The 25,829-nt window shown below is 57.4% G+C and overlaps 1 protein-coding gene across 5 annotated transcripts in view; it reads left to right on the top strand.

Annotated features, from left to right (window-relative positions):
- Positions 1-763: 763 nt before the first annotated feature.
- The window catches only part of NECTIN1 (nectin cell adhesion molecule 1), a 68,254-nt gene continuing 43,188 nt past the window's right edge, over positions 764-25,829 (top strand). For 2 of the 5 annotated variants that reach the window (XM_060160594.1, XM_060160599.1), the window contains exon 1: positions 764-1,778. In XM_060160594.1, coding sequence (XP_060016577.1) covers positions 1,700-1,778 — 79 coding nt within the window. In that variant the 5' untranslated portion in view covers positions 764-1,699. The remainder of the gene's footprint in view (positions 1,779-25,829) is intronic. The other 3 variants (XM_060160596.1, XM_060160598.1, XM_060160593.1) reach the window with 2 other exon arrangements.

Raw genomic sequence — 25,829 nt, 5'->3', positions numbered from 1 at the left:
CTTCTCCTTAGTGGGAAACTCTTTCTGTCTGTCTCCTCTTGAGGGAGAGGATGGGGTCCGGAGGGAAGGAACAGAGAGCAGGCGCAGGGCTGCCAAGGGCCCAGAGGGCCCAACAGCCTTGGCAGGAAGCCAACCACACCCGGATGTGGTGGGTGGTGAATGGGATGGGGCGGAGAGTCCCTGCCTTGCCGCGGACACTGGATGGGTCCCTTTAGCGGGTATCCTGCAAATCGCTCAAAACAGAGGTTCCACAAAGGGGGCAGAGCAAGATTTCTTGCTCTATTTAGGGAGGGGAGGGGGCTTCAGTTTTTGGAAAAGGAACTCCTGAAGGGAGCGTGTATTAGAAAAGACCAGAAACCTCAGCGGCCCCATGTCACCCACGAATGCCCACCACCGACTTCCCTGGCAGCTTCCGGAGGATCCCCCCGCATAGCTGCCTCTCCATTTAGCGTTCAGGTGATGCAGAGAAGCAGGAGCTTCTGGGCTCTAATCCGAACCCTGCCACTTTCTGCTCATGCCCCTGGGCGAGCCGCCTTGCCCTTCTTTGGGCCTTTGTTTCCTCATCTGTAAAGTGGGGCCAGGGTTGGAGGAGAGGGCCTGGAGAAGACCTTTCGCCTCGGACACTGCTGGATCCTGGTTTCTCCGTACTGCACGCCCGCTCCTCCACAGCCCCGCCTCCACCCAGTCCTAACTCCACCCCCACCGAGCGGCTTCTCCCCTGACGCCGGCCGCTAGGGGTCACTGCCTCCCTTTGTCAGCGACGGAGGAGGGCGGCTAGCCCTTCGGCCCCCTCCCCGGCGGAAAGGCGACCGAAGGGGCATCTCCCGAGCAGTGGGCCTGAGCGCGACCCCACGGCCCTTGCTAGGGATCCGCCTCTGCCAGGGGCCGGAAGGTGTGCGCGGCGGGGCGGAGGCCGGGGCCGAGCGCGGGCCGCGCGTGGGAGCCAGGAGGGGGTTAACGCTAACCCCTCCCCTTCGGGCTGACATCACGGGGAGAGCGGCTGAGAGGCTGGAGCTCGGCGAGTGAGAGAAAGAGAGGGAGAGGAGCGAGCGCGGCTCGACTCGGTGCCCGGGCAGCTCCACATTGTTGCGGATCGCCGGGACCCGGCAGAGCGAGCAGCTGCGGCGCTGCGGGGACGCGGCGCCCCGGATCGCTCTCCTCGCCTGGAGCCGCACCGCCCGATCGGCTGGGCCGCCGAGCCGCGCGCCCTCCGCCTGGGCCCCGAGCCCACCGCGCCGCCCGCCCGCCGCCCTCGCTCGTCCCGCCGCCCTCGGAGGACGGCCGCCCATGGACGCCTTCAAGTTGGAGCCGAGCGGGAGGGTGTGAGCGCGCCGGGGGCCGGGAGCCCGCGCCGGGCAGCCGGGCGCGCCGGGGGTGGGTCCCTCTCCCCAGCCCGGCTCTGCGTGGAAGAAGAGGGCGGGGACCGGCGCGGGGAGGAGAGCGGAGGAGGAGAAGGGGGCATGACTCGTGCAACTTGCGGCGGGCATCTGCCGAGCCTCTGAGCCGGCGGCCGCCCGGGCCCCGGATTGCGTCCGCGCCGATCCCACCCAGCCCACCCCGCCCCGGCCGACGGCTGAGGTTGACCTGGATCTTCAGAGCGCCCGCCGGCCTGCAGGGATCGCCTTCGTCTTCCGGGCTGCTTTCTGGAGCGCGAGGAGCGCTCTCCTCGCGGCCCCTGTCGCCGGACCCCCGGCCCCCGATGGCTCGGATGGGGCTTGCGGGCGCCGCTGGACTCTGGTGGGGACTCGCTCTCGGCTTGACCGCCTTCTTCCTCCCAGGTAAGCACGTTCCGCCTCTGCCTTTCCCTTCCACACCCCCCCCCCAATCCAGTGCCTCCCCCGGGGCTGGGAGCTGGATGGCAGGCACGTCTGGATTGTAGGGAGTGAAAGGAGCCAGAAAAGTTGGGTCACGGCTTAGGTAAGGGGGTAACGGGTGGCACGGCGGAGAAAGAGAGGTTGAGCAGCCGAACAGCCTGCCCTGCAGGGAAGCAGTAGGATGCACATCTCTGTGTAGCAAGAAAGCACTTTCTCCGCGCAGTTTTTCACACAAAAGTGATAATATGTAATAGCGTTCTATTTATTCAATAACCAGCTCTCAGCTCCGGAAGCAGTTTGCAAACACTTCGTGTTACATAAATGCAAAATAATCACCGTCTCGGGGTACGAGACAACAGCCCCAGGGGGAGGGCGTCAGTCTCGGATCTGGTGGGCTGCAGGGCTTGGCGGATAGCAGGGGGGCTTCGTTTCTTCTACCAGCCCCTTTGCCAGATGGTTTCGGGCGCTGCCGCACCGCGTCGCCCCACCACCGACGCGGAGAGCCCGCTCCTGCGGCAGGGCTCACCTGCGGCTCCTTTACCCGGAGGCTGAGGCCCCGGCGGCGCGAGATCGCAACCTCCCCGCCTTGCGCAGGGCTGGGCTTCGCCTCGGAACTGCAATAGCAGTTTGGGGGGGCTCTCCCCGCAGGAGGCACCGCGGGCTTCGTGCCAGCCAGGTAGCTGCGTGACCCACTTTCCCGAGGGTGCCCCGCGTGTCCTTCCTTGAGATGCTGGCGGCCGAGGGGTTAACGCGACGCCCGACCCCGGGGGTGGCCCGCGGTGGCCCCTCTGACGGATGGGGTGGGGGCGGAGGCTGGGACTGGCCCGGGCGTTTTGTGCTGGGGAATGAACTGGAAAATGCGTTTAGGAGGCAAATCCGACCGAGTCCCCTCGCCTGGATTTAACCCTTTGTGTCCCTGGGGAAGCTGCCTGGCTCCCACGGTGGCTGGGGACACCGCGCTCCAGTCGGGGCTGGCGGGTGGAGTGGGGGAGGGGTTTGGGGGAGTTCCTCCAGGCTTCCTGAAGGAAACCTGAGACTACCTCCCGCGCTAGCTAGATGGGGGGCTTGGGAAGGAGGCTGGGCAGAGTGGGGGCTTGGCTGGAGCACGTGGCCCCGGCCTTAGGTGGCAAAATAAGGGGTCGAAGTACAGAGAAACCGGCTCCGCGTGGGGCGAGAATGTTGGGTCTCGGCTGTGCCTGCAGCTCCGCGGAGGAGGTGCGTGCGGTGTTGCAGACTCGGAGGGCTGTCTGTTATCTGAGGGCCAGCCACGTTGTGTGTTTTGCGGGGCTGGCCTGCACTTCTGGGAGGGAGGAACCTGGCCGCATTCACTTTTGTACCCCGTCCGCCACCAGCTCACTGCCAGGGCTCCGAAAATGCCTCGGAGTGGCCGATGGCGGAGAAAATGGTTTGTGAAAGTCCGCACCACGGTGCCCCCGGCCCTGCAGCCTGGGGGGCGCTGCCCCGCTAGGTGTGCGGGGTAAGGGTAAGTTCCTGGGCACACAGGTGTCACTGCCCATTTCAAAGAGGCGTGGTTGAGCCCCTCCACGCAGCAGGGTGGCGATGAGAATAAGAGGTCTTTATCTTTCCCTGGACCTCCTGGGAAGCCAGCAGGAGATGCTAGAAGCTCAGGCTCTAGCACTTGTCCGACACCGGGGTTTGGGCTTTCGGGAACCCTTCAATCCCATATTACCCACACCCAGTACCCAGCAAAGGACAGCTTTCCTGAGGCCTGTGTGGACCAGCAAACTAGGGGTTAACCTAATCCTGGGTCAGACAAAGAGCGGGAAGGCTTGGGGAGGGGACGTTAACTGCCCCCCCCACTCTCCCCTCCTTTTGTTACTCTCTTCCCCAGCTTTGTGGTGCTGTGCTTGGTAGTTCATTCCTTCTTTGGGGGGCTGGAGGCCTGCCCTGCTTCCTCCCACTCAGGAAGTGGGGGCAGGGAGGTGACACTGTCACCTGGCTCAAGTGTAGACACTCCTCCCACCAAAAATCCAGATTGAGGGGGTGGGACGCAGAGAAGGAACCACACAGCTCAGACAGGCAGCTAATACGCCTCCTTGATTGATCGTAATTGTCATGACTGGGTAGCGTCAGTCAGCGGGGCAGCCAGAGTTCCCCGACCCGAGAACCTCCTCTACCCGGTGCCTGTGGCCCTGGTGCCTCTGTGAGGGGAGGAAGGTGGATGTGGTAGTGCCCACACGACACTTGGACAGAGGCTGGTGGGCCCAGAAGTTGCCCTCCCACACCCCGTTTACCATCACCCTCAGGCACCCTCCTGATTGCCCGCTGCTGCTTCTCTCTGGGGACTTGGCAGCCTGATGCTCCTTTCTGGGTTCTCCTAGGCTATGGCAGGGGGCGTGGAGGGTGGAGGAGAGGAGCCTGGTGGGGGGGGAGCCCCCCCGGGCTGTGTGTGGTGGCCCACAGACTTCAAAACACTCCAAATCCGGCTCTTGATGTATAAGCACAGAAGTATATTTTCAACAACACAGACTTTACCGGGCAGGGTGGTGAAGCCCCACATGCCTCTGAGATGAATCTGTTCACTCAGAGGACAGGGCCAGTGGGGCACGGGGGCTGCATCCCAGAGGGACAGGAGGAGCCCGGGAGAGGAAGCAGAGAACCTGTCTTAGAAGCAGGTGCGCTGAGCTGGTGTCCCACCTACACCACACCCTCCCTAATTGGCTTCCCCAAACCTTTTGTCTGGAAAGAGAACACACGCCCCAGGTGTCACGCACACCCTCGGAAGACCTGTCGGGGCCGCAGCACCCCTTTCTCTGCAGCCTATGCAGAGCTCGCTGTCATGGTGGTTTCCTTCGAAACCTGGGGTGTCAGGACTGTTGGGTTATTCTCCTCTCTCCCCATCGCTCACAGTGGTGTGCTCTGGCTTGCTGGGCAGGACGTTATGGCCAAACCAATCCTGCTGGCCTGGGGTTTGCAGTGCCGGTAAGCAGGAATCCCAGTGCCCATTTCGGAGGCAGCGCTGTGGAATGTCTCAGACTCAGATTCAAGGCCGAATCGTCGAGGCTGGAAGGGAGGAGGAGATACGGCCGAGCCTGGGCCCAGCACCCTGGGCTGAGTGGTCTAGAAAGTGTCTCTGAGCCTGACTCTGTGTTTACGGGACAGGCCGCCCCTTGTCGCCTGATACTGGCCTAGACTCTGATATCCATTCCCTTCTCGGCTGCTCAGCTTTGCACAATGAATCCACCTCGTTGGCCTGACCCGGGACCCAGTTGTACACTGCCAGGATGGTCTCCGGCCAGAACCCTAGTGCTGACGGCTGAGCAAGTGGGCCAGGCTGGGGAGGGTGGGGGGCAGGGGGGCAGCCCCAGTTGCTGTGCCTATGATACTGCCATTGTTTAGCAGCTGACTAATGTTCATTGTTCAGCACAAACAGAAAATACCCAAGGGAGGTGTGAATATACCTTCAATTTTCCTGATTGTATCTTTCCTGGTTAACCTGGTAAACTGAATGGCTCCTACCTGCTGGGGGAGACAGTGAGGGTGTCTGTATACTCACCTGTTACGCTGATTTGTTTTTTTTTAACTTTGAAGGTTAGCCAGTGAGCCAGGCTAGGATGGCCATCAGCCAGCTATGGGGCTTAGGCTGTAACATTTTTGACAATCTGCCTATGGCCTCACCTTCAGTATAGAGTGGGTGCACACACACATGTGCAAGACTGTGTGTGCATGTGTTGGTCATCTACAATTTACTGTGCGCGTGCAGACCCATGGGGACTAGGACAAGGAGCTGTGTGCACTGGGATCTATGGGTGACCATGGTGCAGGGGCCATAAATACACATCAAATATATATTCACATGCAATTGATTTCTTATGGCTTTCCAACTAGGATTTTGTGAGTGGCCGTGAGCCTTGGTAACACCTGTGTTTATGTCAGAGTGTCAGTGAGGGTGACTTTGGAGGAGACCTAAGATTTGCCCTTAGCCAGCTCCTTCCAAGATGAGCTGTCATATCCTTTGGGGTTGGGAAGCCTGGACACTGCCTTATTTTTCTGCTCTGCCCTTGGCCTTAGACTGGGCCACTGCATCCTCACGGGGGATGCTCACCTGGAGAGACTTTCCGCTGCTTCTCAGGATTCCTGAACGGCTGGGAGGGGCCCACAAGAAATAGAGTTTCAGCTACTATTTTGGCATCTTTGCTTCCTGCATGAATATTTGGGGAAAAGGATCAGCTGGAGAAAGGGGATGTACTCTGGGCATTTAAAAAGGAGCTCTTGAGTCGTGTGAAAAGCCCTGCTGAACCATATGTGTGCCCAGGTTGGCACCATACATGTACCTGGAAGCATCCCAGTTCATTCAGCAGAAAGCAGGAGCCCCCTTGTTGAAAAGGCAAGCGGGGATGAGGGGCAAGGAGTGGGGAAGAGGCCAGTCCTGGGATCCCAGGACCCTGTGCCCGAGTCCAGCTGGTAAATGTTTCTGCCCCATGATGCCCGCCCCTCTCCATAGAGACCAGGTCTGCGGAGCCAGCAGCAGATGTGCTGGCTGGGGCAGGAGGTAACTTAAGATCTGAGCAGGGATCACCTTGCACAGGGAAAGCCCTGAGCTGGAGATAACACCCCGTAGTCCGGTTAACCCTTTAAGCTCTGGGTTCTCTTGTGCTGTTTGGAGCTGGGAAATGGGGAGAGGGAAAAGATAGGAGAAAACACATCAAACCTAATATCTGAACACTGACAAGGAGAGATGAACTCAGTGCAACAGGAGAGACCCAAGAAGGACACAAAGAAGGTCTTCCTGACAGCAGACTGTAGGCTCTTCAGGGCAATGGATACTCCCAAGGTTTATTCTGGGGTAGCAGAGGGGCAATGCTTATGTATTCTCAGGGACTCATGGGATCTGTGCCTTTCACAGTCTTCTGGGGTAGAGTAGCAGTGGTCCCAGGCCCCAGTCAAGAGGGAGCAGCAGATAGCTCAGTTCCTCTTCCCACAACCTGGAGATCACCCCATCTTGGCCACCCAGCAGAGTGAGAGAGCAAAGCAAGGCCAGCTGGACTGGATTTGAATCCCATCTCCACCAATTGCCAGTTGAGTGGCCTTGGTTAAGTTGCTTTGTAGGCCTCAGTTTTCCCATCCGTAAAATGGGTTTCTGCTGATACAGCTTTCAAAGGAGGTTTGTGAAGATTAGATCGACAGTAATGTATGAAAAGTGCTTAGTGCATTGCCAGGCATGTGATAAACGTTCAGTAGCGGTAGCTGCTCTTGTTCCCGACACCTTTCCTCTGAGTGGTCCTGGCCCCCACTGTGTCTGCCAGCTGGGCAGTGCCGACTTCACAGTCCCTTGAGAAAGAACCACTCAGCTGCCTGCCCACTGCTGACCCCTCTTCCCCACCCGGAAATGATGGCAAAGGCTGCAGCAGCCCTGGGGGACTCAGGTGGCCTGGTTGGCTGCAGGCACCTACCTGAGCCCAGCCCTGGTGGTCATGTATGGCACGAGCAGCAGGTGCTGTGCACTTTTGTTCTGCAGCCTGTCACCGAGCGCTCTCCTCTGCACCTGCCTCACTCCCTGGCTGGGGCCCAGCTGGGCACCATGGCCCATCTGGAGTGCTGACTGGGGCAGCAGCCTGAGGCTGGCATGGAGGGCCTGAGACTCAGCCCCTGCAAACTTCCACACTTGGGAGAAGAGTGGGCCACAGGACCCTTTCCCAGCAGTCCACGGTACCGGCTCTTCAGGCAAGATGGTACAGTCCGAGAGGTAGAGAATCTGTCCTGGGGTCACGCCCTTCTCACTGGCAGAAAGTCCTTTTGGTTTCTCCAGCTGAAGGCTCAGTCCTTTCACCAATAATAATAAAGATGTTTGTGACAGTCTTTTCAGTTCATAGTTTCAGCTGATCCTCTCAGTGACCCCATGTGAAGGGTATCAGTAGCTCTCCCATTTTACAAATGAGAAAAGTGAGGTGTAGGTTTAGTACCTTGCTGACCATTTCATGCCAGTGTAGCCAAATTAGATTTCAAGTCTTCTGACTCCAAATTCAGTAGATGAGGAAGATGAGAAGGGCTGGGCTGGACAGATGCGGAAGAGGCTGAACCAGGCCACGAGAGAATGTGTCCGGTGAGGTGGTCATTCACTTTGCCAGCAACCGCCAGCTTACACTCTCCCCGACAACAAGCAGAGCATGGCGGCTCCCTGGAGAAATGAGGGATAAGTTAAGGATCTAGGTTGGAGGGTGGCCCAGCTGGAGCTGACCACAGAGCCCAGGTTGGCACAGAGCACAAGATGCCCAACAACAGAACAGCTTGGGGGAGGGGGCATGTCAAGGGGAGCATGTCCTTTCAGATGCTAGAGCACCACTCCCGGGGATCCGACCTGAGACGTGGGCACGGCCCCTGAGGTGTAAGCACAGAGCCTCCGGGCACAGGCAGGCACACAGCCAGAGTGTGGGCCTGGCCCGGGGCAGAGCGGTGCTCAGACAGCATTGTGGACTTGACTGGAACAGTGGAGGGGGTGGGGTGGGGATTTGGTAGGCAGAGTCGATTCCCTCTCCTAGGCTATCCCCCACCCCTCTCTGGTCCACGCAGACCCCAATTTCATTCCCAGTTTATGAGGAGTCTCATTACCAAGCCACAGACAATAAAACCCGCCTGGCCACTCTGGCCCGGATCTCATTAGAGGACATTAGTTCCGCTGGCTTGGTGGCTCTGTTGGGACACAGCTGCAGGCGTGGCCCAGGCAGCAAAACAGGCCAATGGCCATGGGCACAAGCATGTCCCATTGGGAGTTCGAGTTTGATCTGTGGGCCTAAGCAGGGTCCTCCTTCCCCACCCGCACCCGCACATTCCTGGAATGCACGTTCCCCAAAGCTGGGAACATGGAGTCCCTCCTGCCCACTTGGACCCTCAGTTCTGCTCCCCACCTTAAGGAGGCAAGGACACAGCTCCCTCCAGGGCTACGCATAGGAGTCCGCCTTCTCTGAGAAGCTCAGCAGATCATTGTCATTCCATAGAAGAGGGCACAGGGGACAGCACGCCCACCCCCACACACAGATCTGAGAGACACGTCCTAGCAGCAGAGGTGGAGTCCGGAGCCTTCCACACGGCCTTGGCCTGAATCTTAGCCCATCTTTCTGTCCAAAAGGTGGGAGTAGAGACCTGGAGACCCCATGTGAGAAGCATTTTTCATTCCCTATAGATGCAGTTTCACCAGCTGACAGCCTCCACAGGGGCTTCCTGGCCCCTCTCCTCTCCCCAAGGTGGAGTGACTTGCCCACAGTCGCTGTGATGGAGCCCAGGTTCCATCTTGGGGTTCTTCCCACCAAAGACGAGATTCTTTCTTTCTTAGCAGATTCTGGTGTCTGTTGCCAGCCAGCCCCTCTGCCTGTGCCCTCCCCCTCTGCTTTATCTTTCTTCCCCCGCAGACCAGCCAGTCACCGCCATACCACCAGGGCTCAGTGAACGTAGCCATGAAAAACAAGACGAGGGCAAAGAAAACCGTGCCCCTTCTTGGGGCCTCGGTCTTGTAGAGGAAAGAGAGTGCCAGGCCGGAGTAATTGGTTCTTAGCGCACACGGGCTCACTTGGTGTGCTCCACGCGGGGGTCACACAGGCCAGCCCACACTTCAGCACGTGAGCGCCCGCCAAATCAGTCAGCGGAGGTGGGAGCGCCAAGCTGTTTGGGAAGACATCGGCAAGTCAGCCCTGCTCTGGAGAAACGGGGGCTGGAGATCTATGCCAGCCCCTGATGCTCCCCTGTAAGGCCCTGTAGCTTGTCTGGAATTCGAGCCCCAAGTGGGATTGGTGGGCTGACTCCATGGGCTCCATTCTCTGACCCCTGAGCAGCGCCGCAGGTCTCCCCTCCGTCACTCCTGGTCTCTCCTGGGCAAATGCTGTCAGCTGCTGGGACAAAGGAAGTAGACGAGGTGCCTCAGAGCCGAGCCAGCCTTGCCGCCACTTGACCCACTTGACGTGGATCCCACTGCAGGAGGGGCTGGTGGCAGTGTCCTCGTTCGGGGACTCCTGCAGCAGCCCCTGGCTCACCTCCATCCCCAACTCCTGGCTCTCTGGCTCCAAACTGCCTACACTGCTTCTTGGATGAATATACCTAAAACGTGCCTGAGAAGGATACTCACAGCCCAGAAGCATTTGACGGCTGCCCCCTCTCTGGCTCAGCTCCCACCACCTCTCCGGGCATGGCAGGCCCAGCCAGCCACACACCTCATGCTTTCCCACCTCAGTGCCTTTACACGTGCCGTTCCCCCCAAATCGCCCTTATTTCCCATATCCAAAAACTGAGGTCGAGAGCTACTTTTATCATGAAGCCCCCAGCTGGAGATAACCTCTCTTACTCAAAGCCCCCACCTCCCGTCCCCAGCACCTCATCTGTGCCACCCAAGGCAATAACCACTCTGCATCTTGCTATAGTTATTTGGGCCTGGGATTTATCTTCATAAGACTGAGAGCTCCAAAAGGACAGGGCCCATTGTTGATAGAGCTTGGAATCCCTAGGGCCTTGCACAGGGTTGGCCACACCATGGGCTATCTGATAGCACTGTAGTAGGTGGATACATCATTGCATAGTACATGCTAAGTGGATATGTCGTTGCTTGTTTGGACAGTGATGATGATAACAATAACAGCAAACTGTTATCAAGAGTTTTTAGACACTCAGACACTGTTGTAAACATCTTACGTGTAATAACTTATTCGGTGTCTTTAACATATGAACAAAGGTGACCTGAGCAGAGGTTAGGTAACTCACCTCTGGTCACATAGCTAGTAAGTGGCAGAGGCAGGATTCAGGTCCAGTGTCCATGATCCTACCACTTGGCTAAGCTGCCTCTCTTCTGGGTGATGGAAGAAGACAGCTTACTAAGCCTGGAGTAACACAGGACCTTGCCTTAAGAATGCCTATCCCCCGGGCTTCCCTAGTGGCGCAGTGGTTGAGAGTCCGCCTGCCGATGCAGGGGACACGGGTTCGTGCCCCGGTCTGGGAGGATCCCACATGCCACGGAGCGGCTGGGCCCGTGAGCCATGGCTGCTGAGCCTGCGCGTCCGGAGCCTGTGCTCCGCAGCGGGAGAGGCCACAACAGTGAGAGGCCTGCGTACCGCAAAAAAAAAAAAAAAAGAATGCCCATCCCCGCTGCGTATAATCTTATAGCCTACCCTCCTGCTCCCTTTGATGGTGCAGGAATGACCTGGGGCCTCCCTGGAGCATTGGGGAGTCATTAGTGCTTATCATCAGGGAGTTTCGGCTGTGGTTACTACTTCTCCTTTGGATACCTTACAAGTACTAAAAGTACAGTTGTTACATTCCTGGTATATCCTGCCACCGTCACCGTTGTGTCTTGGGAGTATTAATGTGCCTGTGCTAGAGGGAAATGTCTTGACATTATTGCTCTTTCATCCCCTGAGCCTTTGAGCATCACTGATGCCGTTTGGGGGCCTCCCACCATGTTTCACTGTGAGACTAGAGGCAGGTGTAATAGCTCCTCTCAGAGAATCTGCCTGGAACTGCCACCGGCAGGTGTTCCCAGGCTGGCCCCAGATCCTGGGTGGGTCCACAGCTCAGCAAACTGATCCTATGCCAGGGCCTGTCCTAAGCTTCCGGAAGGTTCCCGTCCCTCTTGCCCTCACCCAGAGATCCCCTACCTGGGGAGAGGGGCAGGGAGAGGATTTAGGGTGTTCACATGTGCTAGCTGCTTTGATCCGCTGGGATGAAAGGGCCTGGTGCCTCCTGTACCACGGGCGGGTTCAAGACCGGGAGCGGGGGACAGAGGCATTGGCCGCCTTGCGGCTGAGGTATCGAACTGTCCCAAGAAGGAGGATCGTGGGAGCGGAAAAATCAAACCCCTTTCCCAGTGTTGTGGTCGCGGACCAAGAGTGGACTCCAGATGGCTCACGTGTGATCGTCCTCTCAAGGGTCACCTGGGGCCAGTGCTCCTCCAGCACTCCCTGACCCTGCAGATTACCACGGGTGCTCAGGCCTCACAAACTCCCTTGCTTAATTAGGAAGGTAACTCAGCTGCAAAACAGTCATCTGATATGTTTCGACGCCAAAGAGAAATTCCTCCTAGACCCTCTGCTGTTCTAGATTATCCATGCTCCGTTAGTTTGAATTACGGTGCAACTTCTGTGGCCCAGACACAGGCCAGAGCTATGCGATCGGTTCCTGGAGCTGGAATCCTCCCGGCACCCGGGAAGTACTTGGAAGCATAGGAGGAAGGAGGGCTAAAGACCCATCTGCCCTCCATGCAAACCTAAGGATTGCCTTGTCAGCACAAAGGAGCCAGCTCTGCCCAGAGCCTGCCTGCCCCGGAGCCTGCGATGCCCACGGGCGCTTTTGAGTCAAGCCACTTTCGTGCCTTCTAGGCCAGGCCTCCTTTGAGGGTTTTAAGTCAATGGCAGAAGCTTCTACAGCGGCTTCTGGGTAAAACTTGGAGCAGAGGCAGGGACGGGCTTCTCCTTGCGTGTGAATAAGATCGGAGTGGAACAGCCACACTGCACTGGATTATTTTATTATGATTGCCCACCTCCCCCATCCCCAAACCATCCTGATCTCATTGGCCTAGATTGCTGCATATCTCAGAATGATGGATGGGCTGCCTCTCCCTTCCCAGGCAGGGTGGCCGGCCCTGCTACCGAGACACCTCCTCCCCAGCCCCTTCCCAGATTTATTCCCTGTGTTTACGGTGCCCGGAGAGTAATCAGTGTCCTGGGCCGGCTGCGCACCCTGATTATCTCTGCTCGGTTGACGGATGAGGCTTTGGGGAACTTAGATGACAACCCCCTGCCCCTGCTCCCCTGTGCCCTCCCCTGCCTGGGCCTCAGCACCCTTCCCAACCTTCGACGCCTCCCAGGAGTCAGATAACAGGCCTCTGGGCTGGAACGGAAGGAGCGGGTAGTCGTGGAGGAGGAGAGGTGACGGTCTTTGGCCCCCCACCTCTCAGCACTGCTGTGGGGTAACTGGAAAGGGTGTCTGTGGCTCCCGCTTCCCTCCAGGGAGCCTGGGACAGCGGGCAGACAGTGCCACCAGCTAGCTTCTCTGCAAGTCAGCCCCCCCACACACACACACACAGCCCCGCTCTGCTCAGAAGCACCCTTCCCAGAAAACAGCTCCATTATCCTCTCCCATCTCCCATCACTCCATTACTCCTACCCCCTCGGCACTTGTGTACACAGTTTGCACTGTAATGATAATTTGTGCTGGTTTATGTGTTTCTTTACAAGTGTTTTTATGTCCTCTGTGTGTGTATGAGAGAGGTTTATGGTTTGTGTGTGTATGTGTGTGCCCATGCATGAGGTCACGTGCTCTGTGTGTGTGTGTCTCTGCTCCTGATCACACTCTGATTGCCATCTTCTCCCCCCACGGAGGTGGGGGGCTCTCACCCAGCTCCCTGCGGGGAGGGCAGAGTCTGGATCCTGGGGGGTGAGGGGAAGAGTAGGGAGAGGTAGGCAATCAAAGATGATGGCTGTCGAGGCAGGGTCTGCACTGTCCCCCAGCCACCAGTCAGAGAATGCAGAAGGTCAATCTTAGATAACTGTTTTGTCTATAGGATCACAAACAACTGGTTTGACTATATTTTTCCCAGCAAATTGACTGAACCCACTGTTTGTTTTGGAGCCAAGCGGTCTCTGCCTTTTATTACTTACATGTGGCCGTGTATATACCTATGTCTTGTCTTCTCCAGACTTGAGTTCCCGTCACTGGAAAATGGGGATGTGATACTGGGAGGTTTAGAAGGGGTAAAGAATGCGTGTGGCCACGTGGTGTGATTAGCACGGTGCCTGGTACAGAGCGAGTCTTCACACCACTTGGCTGTTATGAGCTACTGCCCGCCTGGGGACCCCGGGTCTAGAGGAAGGTCACTTCCCAGGGGCTGGGAAGCCAGGCCCAGGAGCCCTCCCAGCAGTTCATGACCCGCTGGGTGGGGTATCCCTCAGCAGGGCTCCTGTGACCTCTCCATGGTGATGAACTCAGGAAGAGTCAGGCGCTCAGGCCCCTGGTCTCCTGGAAAACCACCCCCCTGCCCAGATGGTCACCTGGAAAGGTGCCTGGTGACCCCTGGAGCCATCCTGTGCTCCCTTCTTAAAGGGTAGTTAGAAGCAAGAGTTACACGCCCTCGACCAAGGTACCCCAGTGCAGGAGTCTGGCTGCCCCCAGGGCCCGATGCCAGCCCTTGTGGGACTCCCACTGCCCTGGGTGTGTTGTGGGAGAGGGGTGGTAGGCCCATTCCTGCACCCACTCAACCCCGGGTGCACTGATGCCTCCATTACAGCATGGGACAGCGCCAGCCCTCTGACCTCACACACAGCAGGTAACACCTCAGAGTGCCACCTCTGCATGCCTGTAAGACAGTGGCCTGGCTGGGAGATGGAGAGGAGGAGCTGGGGCCTCATGAGGTAATTGCCTAAGCCCATCACTCTCCCTAAACCCTCCCTGCTGGGACATGAAGAGGCGGGGGTGACTATTAAAGGCGGGTTATATATCTGAGCCCACCTGTCCCCTCCCAGCCCCAGGTCTGGGAAGAGCCTCCCAGCCGGGCCCTCAGCTGAGGATACCTCCTGCCTTGCAGGTGAAGGTGGGGAGGACCAGAAGAGTAAGTCGCAGAACCTTAGCGTCTCAGGGTTGGAAGGGGAGTCAAATAATGTAACACCCATTCGCTTCTTAAAACCCCCCAACCACATCCCTACCTGTTGGTTGATCATCCAGCTTCAGCATGAATACCTGCAGTGATGGGGAACTCACCACCCTACATGGAAGCCCATACAGCTCTAACTGCCCCAGATTCTTCCTGGTACTGAGCTGAAGTCTGTATCCCTGAAGCTCCCACCTCTTAGTCCTGTTTCTACCCCCTTGGAATCCTGTAGAACACATCTGATTCTGCACATGGGGGTCCTCCAGGCATTTAAAGATGGCCTCTGGCACCCGGAGTCTTCTCTCCCATGAACTCAGCCAGCCAAGTCTGATACCCTCTCCTTCTCAGATGCTTTCCTGGGAACCAAGTTGTCTAGATCCCCGGTAACAGGTGTGGTGCTCCAAACGCCGGCTGACTGGCCCCGGGATTTCAGCCTAGGCGCCCCCAGCTGCAATCGCTGTCCCAGGGGCCAGGAGGAGGGAGTGGGTTCGCTGCCTTCACCCGTCCCCACCTCCACCTCACCTCTTCCCAGCCCCTGTTTTCCTTTGGATTAACAATAAATTGCAGTGAAAGATCCGTTTATCTCCAGTGGGAATTAAGGAATTAAGCTGGTGAGGGGCCTGAGAGAGGGAGCATATTGCAGAGAATCAGGGCATAGAGGACAGTGGGGAGGGCGGGGGACCCTCTGCCTGCAGTCACCTCACTGTGACGGGGTGGGGGCAGCCCCCTAATTCTCCCAGCAGCCTGTGCCCTAACTGGCACAGGTGGGGACCGGTTGGAATGGGTGTGGTCACCGGTGGGAGGCGGTGCCCACAGGGATGCCTCGGGGGTGGGGGGGGGTCTCCTGGCAGCCTCTCCTGTCGCCCCTTGGTGTCTCGTGCCATTGTGCAGTGGCCCTGTGGCATGTCACGGCGCTGGGAGCGCGAGCCACGGCATGTGGCGGGGTGAGGCACCTCACCATCTGACCTTGTGATACACAGACTGTGATACAGATTCTGCAGCCGCAAGTCTGTCCCCCCCACCACCACCGCCGCCGCCGCAGGCAGTTCATCAGTACCGTCCAGGCACTAAAAGCGCGTCCCCTCCCCGCCCCAGAAGACCCTTGCGGGCTTCTTAGCCGTGGATTCCCGTGGCCATTGGTGAAATGAGTCTTTGGCCCCTGGAGAGTCTGGCCTTCTCTTTATCCTGAGGGTAAACCAGAAGCCTCCTTCCTGAACCCCAGAGGAGGTTAGTCAGGCTCCGCCCCCCAACGCGTCTCCACACGCCTGAGCCCCAGCACCCTGCCCCCCCAAACCCAGGAGGCGTGGTTTGGAGCCCCTTCTGCCCTGTCCCGCAGGCTCGCTGCTCCTTGCCAACTCCCCTCCCCACCCAGCCTCAGACGGTGGTCTCCTTGCCAAACCTGCCAAACCCTGAGGCTGAGCAGGGAGAGATAAGGAGCTGAGCTACGCTTGGAGGGAGGGGGCGGGGAGGGGAGCAGTGAAGAGGGGATGGCTCCTCCCTTGGCCGCCTCTGGGTCACCCAGACACGCCCCCATATAATATTTTCTATCGCTGCCATCCCTCTGTCTCCTGACACCCCACCAGTGTGGGGAGGAGTCGATATTCAATGGTAGCAGCCACCGGGAAGGGCGGGGTAAGATAAAGAGCGAGGCGGGGCTGGGGGCAGTCTGTGGTGGGTGGGGCGGAGGTGGGGCAGCCTCCAGAGCGGGGCGGGGGAGTTCCAGAGGTGCTCGGGATTCAACACTGGTGTAGGGGTGAAGGCGCAAAGTGGGCCCTCAAGTCCAGGAGTCTAGCTGGTTAATAATTAGTAACTCTGGTTAGTAAATCATTAGTGTTTTCTCCCCGATTTCAGCTCCCCCACCTCCAGCCCTGGAGATCCTTCTAGGCTCTGCCCTCCCCCTCTCGCAGCTGCTTTCTGGTCTCTAGAGCCAGCATGGTGTTTAATCTCCAAGAGTAATTAGTGACCTGCAGGCCTGCTCCCACAGGCTCTTTGGACGCACCTAGATATTGCCTGCTGGGAGGGCAGACCCTTTGAACCGCCCAGAGAGCGTCTCAGTACTCACTCTCCTTGGCTCCCATTGACTGATTTGGTTGGGCCCTTTCTGCTGACCAGATGGGGTCCTGGGGTGATCCTGTGGGTAACTCTTCCCTAATCCTTTAGGTGAGGTCAGTCAGTCTACAGATGTTCTTTGAGCATCTATTAAGTGCCAGGTATGTCAAGAAAAAGTACTTTAAGCCATTCAAATTGACATTAAAGGCTTTATTCAAAGACTCATGGCGTGGGGGGGGGGGCACGTGTCCTTGAGGTTTGGCCTTTGGGTGGCATTTTCATCTGTAACTACTGGAACACTTCCCATTGGGAGTTGTCCTGGTTTCCACACCTTTTCCTGACTCCTTGGTGCAATCCCGTCCTGGTGGCTATCAGAACAGTTCTTTCTAGAACTGTTTTTGTAAGCCATGTGGTCAGGAGACGAGGAGGTGGCAAAGGAAGGGCAGAAAAGGGAAAGGAGACAAGGGCTGAAGCGAGGGCACCGGGAGCCTCTCCTGCCTGTTTCAGTCCTTGGCAAGAGCTGGGGCTGAGCCCAGTTGTGATGTACCGTCTGAAAACAGGTGTCCTCCTGCTCTGGGCTCTGGGATGGCACACAGAGCGGGTCTAGGGAATTACTCAAGTGATAAAAGTCTGCACAGGGCTGCACTGGGCTGCGAAGGAGACACCTGGGCCCTAACCTGGGGGAGGCTTCCTGCGGGGAAGTGACCTTGATGCTGAGACCTGGAGTCTGAGTGGGAGTGGCTGGGGGAAGCGGCAGAGGAGAATGACCAGGGCATTCTGAGGGAGGCCAGATGCAGACACACATGAAAGAAGACTAGAGTCTTCTGGAATGTCTTCAGGATGGGGGAGCCGGGAGCTTGTAGCCATGGAGGGGGCTGGGAAGGCCGTGTGGGGAATTTTAGCCTTCAGAGAACAATCCCCTCTATCTGCTCTGTCCAGTTTCAGCCTGACCTGCTCCCCAGACCAGCTGGTCTTACCGCCAGCTGGACAGTCCCGCTTCAGGCCCCACGTACAATCCTCCTCTTCCTGGGACACAGCCCTCGCTGGACTCTGCCCGTTTCTGTACTTGGAACCGCAATTTTGCATTCAGTGGAGCTCTGACCAATTCTTCTCCATCCTCTGCATCTGATTTGTCGCCAGTTCTTATTGGTCCCATTTCTGTCAGACCCCCACCCCATGCCAGTCCCGACACCATCACCCTCTGAGACGTCCGAGGGCCTCTCCCCATTCCTGGGTGGCCTGCACACACTGAGAGCAAGGAGAAGTTGGGGCATGTCATGCTCCTGCTCTGCCTGGAGCCCTCCTGGGCTCCCCGGTGCTGCTGTCTTAAACACAGACTCCGTGATCGAGGCCAGGGCTCTAGCCGCCCCAGCTAGCACTGCTGACGTCCTGGGCCAAGTAATTCTGTGCGTTGTAGGGTGTTTAGCACCATCCCTGGCCTCTACCAGGTGGATGCCAGTAACCTCCTCCCACCACTCCCCACCATGTGACAAAAAAAAATGTCTTTACACATTGCTGATCATCCCCTGGGGGCAAAGTTACCCCCAGGTGGGAACCACTGGTCTAGGCTCTTGCTGTAGCCAGAACCTACTTTTCCAAAGGTAGCTCCCCCTGCCTGACTTGGGCACATTCAAGTTTGCAGCCAGAGTTAACTGCTCCTGGCTCCTCCACTCCTGCCCCTGGGCCTTGGCTCCAACTGCTGGCTGAGCCCAAAGGCCCAACATGTGAAAATACCTGTGAAATACCTGGTTCCCAAATGGCCCCTTCCCCAGTCTCCTGGTACTATGTTGTCTGGCGCTGTCTCGCTTTCCTCCCCTCACCCTAGACGCCGAGGTCTTTGCAGGAGAGGTCTCAGCCTTACAATCTCTGCAGGCTCTAGCTCAGTGCCCTGTACACAGTAGGTGCCCCGTAAATGTACAGTACACCGATGGGAGCTGCTGGCTTGCCCTCCTTCTCAAGCCCAGTAAGCTCTGAGGTTTCCTTCCCCAGCGCACCTCCCCGTTTTCCTGGCACTTTGTTTAACCCCATAGCCAAGATGCGAAAACTGCTCGGCTTCCCTCTCTCCTGGCACCTCCCATACTCACGTCGTGTTGTTTGTGGCAAACGGAAGCATCTTTTTGCCATTTAGTCAACATTTACTAAGTATTTACCTCCCACGCCTTGACCCCTAGGGAGCAGGGGGCTCTGTAGTCGCGCATGTGTGAAGGTGTGTGTGGATGTGTGGTTTCCCAGGGTGTGTGTTGGTGCATTGCTAGGTGCAGGTGTTTGTGTCTGACTTAGAATGTTGTGCCCTCCACGCCAGGGTTTGTTGGGGGTCTGCTCCTCCACTAGCTACTCCACTGGCCAGGCACCCTGCGCTTGTCCCCTCTACACGCCCTCCCTCACTTTTCATTCCTTTGCTCACGCTGTCCCCTCTGTTTGGTGAGCTCGATTTCACTGCCTGGTAAAGTCCCAGTCATCCTGCAAGGCCCTTTCTTCTCTAACTCCTCTCCCCAAGTTCATCATTTTCTCCCTGGTACCATCGTGGCACTTGTGAACATTCCTACCATAGCACGTGATCACGGTATTAGTTCATGGATTCTGTGTCCTTAAGCCCGGGACAATATCATTCGTGTGTGTGTGTGTGTGTGTGTGAGTGAGTGTGTGTGTGTGTGTGTGAGTGAGTGTGTGTGTGTGTTTATAATCCCTATTTTCAGGCACTTGATAGATTCTTAATACATGTTTATTAAGTAAATTGCTTATTTTCCTAAAGCATTTTCTTTGTACTAAGAATGTCTCTGATTAATGACTTTGCTTAATCATTCTGCACGTGCCCCCATGTGTTTCTGTGCCTGCAACCGTGCACATACATACACGTCTATATGTATACAGCACTATTTAACTGCACACGTGTGCTTGGTTGGACATGCATGCGTGCGTGGGTCTCTGTTTCAGTGTTTCTGTAGATTTAAATGTGGCTCCCCACCAGTGCAGCCCCTCTCCAAGCCCCTCACCTTTGAGAATTGAAGGAGTGAGGGTGAGGGGGACTGGGTGGTGACTCCCCCCAGGCAGCTTTCTCCAGCCACCTGAGATCTTCCTCCCAGAACTTCGTTCTGACCCCAGCCCATGGTCTGTTGGAAGTGACCCGGGGCTTCCTGTCCATCCTGGGGCAGCCTAGGGTAGGCAGGTTAGGTTGGAGGGCAGAGCCTTCTGTGGCCTAGTCACATCATACCCCCTTCCCGATCCATCTCTGCCCTGTTTAATTGGAATTTGTCTAGTGGAGACCATCTGTTCCATTCCGTCCTGTTTCCATGACAACCAAGTGGCTTGAGACTGAGGTTTGTGGTGAGAGAAGTGGCCTGGGGGATGCTGGGAAAAATCAGTGATGTCCTCCCCCTCAGACCGGCTCTGCCTCGCCCTTTCCTTTCTGCCCTGCCCTCACCCCCAAGCCCAGAGCAAATACAAAGCTATTGCCTGCCAGGGCGTGAAGTCCCCCAGCATCCCCTCTCCCAGCTCAGCCCAGCCCTGCTCTCTCCCAGGCTCCTTTGGGTTTCGTATACACGGCTCCCTCCGGCTTCCATTCATAAGCTCTTGCCACCAGCAGACTGGGGAGCTAGCCCTGTCCTTCTACCCACAGCTGGGATTAGAAGGGAAATCTGGGGGCGCAAAGCCCTGCAGTTTCTGCCTGCACTTTTGAGCCTCAGCCACCCCTGCCTCCAAACCACTTCCTCGCCCCATCCGGGCATCTTAGATCTCCTTCAGCCAGGGAGGACACACATGCACACCCCTCACTTTACAAGCATCAGAACTTTCAACGCACTTTGATGGTTGATGCATTCCCCCTCCCGCCAGCCAGTGTCCAGGGAACCTCGGTCCCCACGGACCTTCCACATGACAGGACTTTGAGAGTGGGGTCCCTTGCTTCCCTCCCAAGGGAGTGAGTGCTCCCTCTGCCGCCTTAGAGACACTCAGGGCCCCCTGTACCCAGGGCTCTCCCACCCACCCCACCCCCTGGCCCTAGTGAGCAGGGTGGCCCCGGCAGGTGCGTGGCAGATAGAAGAACTCTGAGCCTGGGGGGGGCGGGGGGTGGGCAGCTCTGCAGCTGGATGGTCCCTGGATTCCCAGGGGCTCAGACAGACTTGGACACGCTGGGATGAGGGTGAGGCTTTTTCTCTCCTATTTCTGGACAGACAGTTCTGTTTTCATAGTGTTATTTTCTGCCCTAATTTCCCCATCTATGGCAAAGCCTCTTCCGTGCCTGCTCTATTACCAGGGGACCCGCCTGTCTTCAAAAATAAGTGGTGTGGCTTGTCAGGTGACCCGTCTGTCGCTCTGGTCCCAGGCATAAGGTGCCGCCCCACCTCCTGGATGTGGGGCAGGGAGCCTGCCCAGAGGTGGGGGTCCCAGGATCTCCCCAGTGCCCACCACCCCAGCAGAATCAGTCCGGGGCAGAGGAGGGAAGACCTCAGAACATCGATGCTCAGAGCAGCTGTGCTGAGCAGGGGACACCCAAATGTGGGGGCTCCGCAACCTTGCAGAGGTCTCCTAGTGGCCAGCCTGCCTGTGTCGGGGTGGGATCTAGCTCCCTGCCACCATCCTTCTTCATGTGCCTCTTCTTTTATTATTGAGACATAATTCACCTACCATAAAATTCACCCTTTTAAATTGTACCATGCAGTGGGGTTTAGTATATTCACAGAGTTGTGAGCCATCACCACTCCCTCATATAGAACATTTTCGTCACCCCGAAAAGAAACCCTGTACCCATTTGCCATCATTCGCCATTATCCCACCCCCTCCAGCTCCTGGCAATCGCTATCTACTTCTGTGTCTCTGGATTTGCCGGTTCTGCACAGTTCATATAAGTGGAATCATACCCGGAGTGGCCTTTTGTGGCTGGTGTCTTTCGCTGAGCAGCCCATGTGCCTCTTTCCATGTCACCACCCTGATTCAAGAGCACCAGTAGCTCCCAGCTGCCAGCAGGGTGAAGGGGGTGAAGTGCAGACCCTTGTCTGGTACAGAGCCCTCTTTAAACTGGCGGCCAGTTCCCTTGGGTGTCACCTCCGCACCACACAGCCAGCACATTAGCCACAGCCAGGCTTTTAAAGACCGTCTTCCCTCTTCCTGTTCCCTCTTCTGCCTCTGAGGGACTTCTGCTTATCCTGCAAGACCCAGCTAAAAATCTCACCTCTTCTGCGCTCCTCCATCACCCTCAGAGTCACTCCTCATCTGAACTCCCATGGATTTTGGTTCGTACTTTAAAAAACAAACAAACAAAACACAGCACTTATCACTCAGTAATTATTTGTTTTCATGTCTGGTCCTCTGCTAGACTGAGCTTGCACAGAGAAAGAAAATGTCTTATTCTCTCTTGTTCCTCTACCTTCCTACCTCTTGCCGCTTCCACCATCGCCTCTACCCAAATGAACTAGCGCTGTGCTTGGCACACAGTACGTGTTCAGTAATGCTTCACAGACTCGAAAGAGCCCGTGTGCAAAATATCCTGGAGGAGAGAGCCCAGTGCAGGGGACAGCGAGGGCAGCGTGAGGCTTAGGCCGGTGAGGTGAGCGGGAGGCCAGGTGCCCAGGGAGCTTTATGACAAGGTAAGGGTGGTGGCCTTTACACCTGTGTCTGATGAAAACCTCCCCACCCTTCAAGGGTCCCTTCAGGATGAACGGACTCTCCCTGACCACCCCAGCCTGCAGGGATATCAGTGGTCCTAAGTGTCCTTGCCAGATGGAAACTGCTAGAAGGCAAACGATGGATTCTAAAACCCTCTCCCTCTTCACCCAGCCCCATGGGGAAGAATTGAGGGTCCTCTGGGACCCTCTGTCCTCCTATAGACATTGGCCAACTGAGCATAAAAGCGGGATGATAATACCACGTACTTTGAGGATTTCCTTGAGGAGTAAATGAGAGGGGGCATACAAATGCTCTGAAAGGGCCGGGAGGACACCTATTCTCACATGTGCTATCAGCACAGATTAACTGAGGGAAGGGAGCGGAGGCCCGGGGTCTCTGGCTTGAAGGAATCACCCCTTCTCTTTTCTTGTCTTTTATGTCATTTCCAAGAGATTAGAAACCCTGACGGGGCAATTCCATACTGTTTATTTGAAACAGGCTGGAAAGCAGACAGAATTGTATTTTCTTGGGAGGACGGTGATGAGGGGACAAATTGAGCCTCCACGCCTACTCTGAGCGCTGGGGATGTGGAAAGAAGAGAGTGGTGCTGGGTTGGGGGCGTCGGGAGGTCCCTCCCTCTTCACAGATACCAGCAGTTCTGGAGCAGAGGGAATCGGGTCGTTCCTGCTGCCGGCGGAGCAGTGAGGGGCTGGTGGCCAGGGTGGGGCAGGACCAAGTGAGGCGGGCAGCCTTCTCCACGGGGAGTCACCCGAGCCACTGGCCCTCCCCACGGTGCGATCCGGTTCCCAAGGAGGGTGCCTGGCAGACCTTCTGCCCCTGCAGAAACAAAGCTGCCTAATTGCCTTTTAATCTGGGGATGTCAGTCCGATGGTGTTGGTGCTGAATTGTAAGGGGAGATAACATCTTTCCCTTTGAGTGAAACGCTATTTGATCTCTGTGTGTCAGAGGAAGGCCTGTGCCCAGGGAAGAGGTGGGACGGAAGGAAAGGTGGAAGGAGAGGAGCGAGGGCCTGGCTCCTGGCTGAGCTGAGGCTCCATTTCTCCCCATAACAATCATAAATAAAGGGGAACAAGCATCGTGCTTGTCTTGGCTCAAGGCCATTGTTAGGTGCAGGCTTCCTCCTCACCCCTGCCCCTCCCAACCTCCCTTTCAGGCCCAGGATGGGGAAGACAGATTGTCTGCAGGGAGAGAGAGTGGGCTGCCAGCTGTCTTACCTGGAGAGGTGGGAGAGGTGGGCTCCCAAGACCTGAGTGCACCCTCCCCCACCCTGCCCTGTCTCTGGTCTTGGGTCTCCCTCCCCATCTTTGCAGAGGCTGCTGAGATGTCCCAGGTGATTACAAGGGCCTCCTGACCAGTGCCTCTGCCTCCACTCCCTACTGTGTCAGTAGTCTTGTCCAAACCTAACCTAGTTCTCCGCTTGCTCCCACTCCCCAACGGCTCCCATCTCGCTCAGAGAAGCCTGGGCCCTCCATCATCTGGCCCCTGCACCTCTCCCTTCCAGCCACACCCACCAAACTTACCAGGCACACGCCCGCCTCAGGGCCTTTGCACCTCTACTCCTTCTGCCTGCCATGCCCTTGTCCCAGGCGGCCACACAGTCAGCAGGCTCGCCTCCTCGGTCCTTCCCTCAAATGTCCTTCTCTCAGTGAGGCCTTCTCTGGTGACCCTTGGTCTGAAGTTAAGCAGCCCTCGCACATACCCACACAGACACACCCACACAGCCCCCCTGAAAGTCCTGCTTGCCACACCCTGCTCCAGGAGCTGTCCCTGACCTGTGCATCCCAATCCCTCCGACGGTGCCCCACTTCCTGCAGGGTTTTATAGCATCTACAGGGTGCTCTCGCCTCATCCTCCTAGCATCCTCTGCAGGTCAGGGTGGGCATCCCTGATTTACACTTGAGGAAGCTTCTGAGAGGTCCAGGACTTGCTGGAGATTTCCACATGTGAGCGGCAGGCTCTTAGCTGGAGCCGTGCACATTTTTTCTAGAAGCTTCTGCCGGGCTGAGTGGAAGAATGTCCGAGCCCTCCGCCAGCCTTGGGTCTGTCACCGTGGCCTGGGATGCAGGCTGTCCTGTCGTGGGAGCGGCTCACCGCCTGCTGCCCCGTGTCCCAGCTCATCTAGGTCCCCTCCCACCTCCTCCCCTCACTCCCTGGCGTGCACACAGGCCCAGCTGATCTTTCAGCCCTTTTTCTGCATCTGTCCACCTGGCTGGAGAGACCCTCCTGGGAGGGGGCAGGGTGTCCTGTCTTTACCCCAGCGAGGAGAGTCAGACCCCCTCTGAGCCCTCGCAACGCTTAGTACTCCAAGTTATAGATGGAGAGGTGGACACTGAGAGGGCCCGGGAGGACCCCTCCGACGCTTGGGTCGGCTCTCTGCCTCCGGAAGCCCCTCTCTCGCAGCTCTGGGCTTTCTCCATCTCAAGAAACTCTGGGGTAGCCCTGGAAAGATCCAGAGGGAGAAGGAAGACAGCCCTGCCCTCGGTGCACCAGCAGGAACACAATGGCAACCAGGGACACCAGCTATGCGGCCTTGGGTGAGGCACTCCTTCCACCCCAGGTCCACGTCCCTGGTGCTCAGGTGGGGTCCCCAAGCCTGGAGCTGGAGGGGCTCACGGGAGCAGGTTTCTGAAGGAGCTGAGCCCAGTGGGTTGGCAAGAGCGGTGACTGGTCCTGGAGAAGAGGCGTGATGCGGTGGAGTAGATGATCTGGAAGGGCCGAGCGCGCGTTAAATTAACCTGGCAGTGAGCTACCTTGCGTCGTATGCGATTGACCCTTTGGGGATCTCACTTGGAGCGTTGCAGTTGGGGGGAGTTACCTTAGCAGTAATGCAGGGTGACAGGAATCAAATGTGGAAGTCACACAGGAAGCGGGATTGCTGACATGGGCCAAGTGTGCTTTCGGGGAAAGAGCGTCAGCCTCGGGGTTAGGAGTCCTGCTCAGCCACTTGTCGCTGAGTCACCCTGGGCACTCTCTGGCCCCAGCTTTCCCATCTGTACAGCAAGAGTGTTAGACTAGGGCTTCCCTGGTGGCGCAGTGGTTGAGAGTCCGCCTGCCGATGCAGGGGGCGCGGGTTCGTGCCCCGGTCTGGGAGGATCCCACATGCCGCGGAGCAGCTGGGCCCGTGAGCCATGGCCGCTGAGCCTGCGCGTCCGGAGCCTGTGCTCCACAACGGGAGAGGCCACAGCAGTGAGAGGCCCGCGTACCGCAAAAAAAAAAAAGTGTTAGACTAGCTGTCCCTGTGCAGTCCCTGCTGACCCATCCTCGGTGTACAGTGATGTGCGTGGGACCAGTGACTAGACTTCACCACTCGGGAAAGTCCAAGGCACTCAGAGACCAAGAAGGGCACAGGAGAATGTGGTGCTGGGACTTCCCAGGGGCCAGCTGGTCCCTGAGCCCTGGGGATGTCCGAATGCCTTTGCTGTCAGACATCTCTCTGTCCCTTTGGCAGCCAGCGTGAAGGCCCTTCCTGACTACCTTTGGGCCTCAGAGCAGAGCCAGGCAGGACCTGGCCCCCTCTGTCTCTGCCAGGAGCGATTCTCAAACCCTTTCCGCTGGGGTGGGGGAAGCTCAGCACCTGGGCCCCTCCAGTTGCGCCAGGCATCAATCCGTTCTCGTGACTGATCACTATGGCCTGCGTGCAGGCGCTGGCAGGGTGCTGGGGTCCAGCCTTGAGCAGGTGGGCGCCGTCTGTGTCCTCATGGAGCTTATGGTCTAGCAGGGAACAGTGAACAGGTTTGGCAGTAGCCAAAGAGAAGGCCTGG

Source organism: Lagenorhynchus albirostris, chromosome 9, assembly GCF_949774975.1.
Source record: "Lagenorhynchus albirostris chromosome 9, mLagAlb1.1, whole genome shotgun sequence".
Taxonomy (NCBI): domain Eukaryota; kingdom Metazoa; phylum Chordata; class Mammalia; order Artiodactyla; family Delphinidae; genus Lagenorhynchus; species Lagenorhynchus albirostris.
This window is presented reverse-complemented; position numbering and strand designations above follow the sequence as displayed.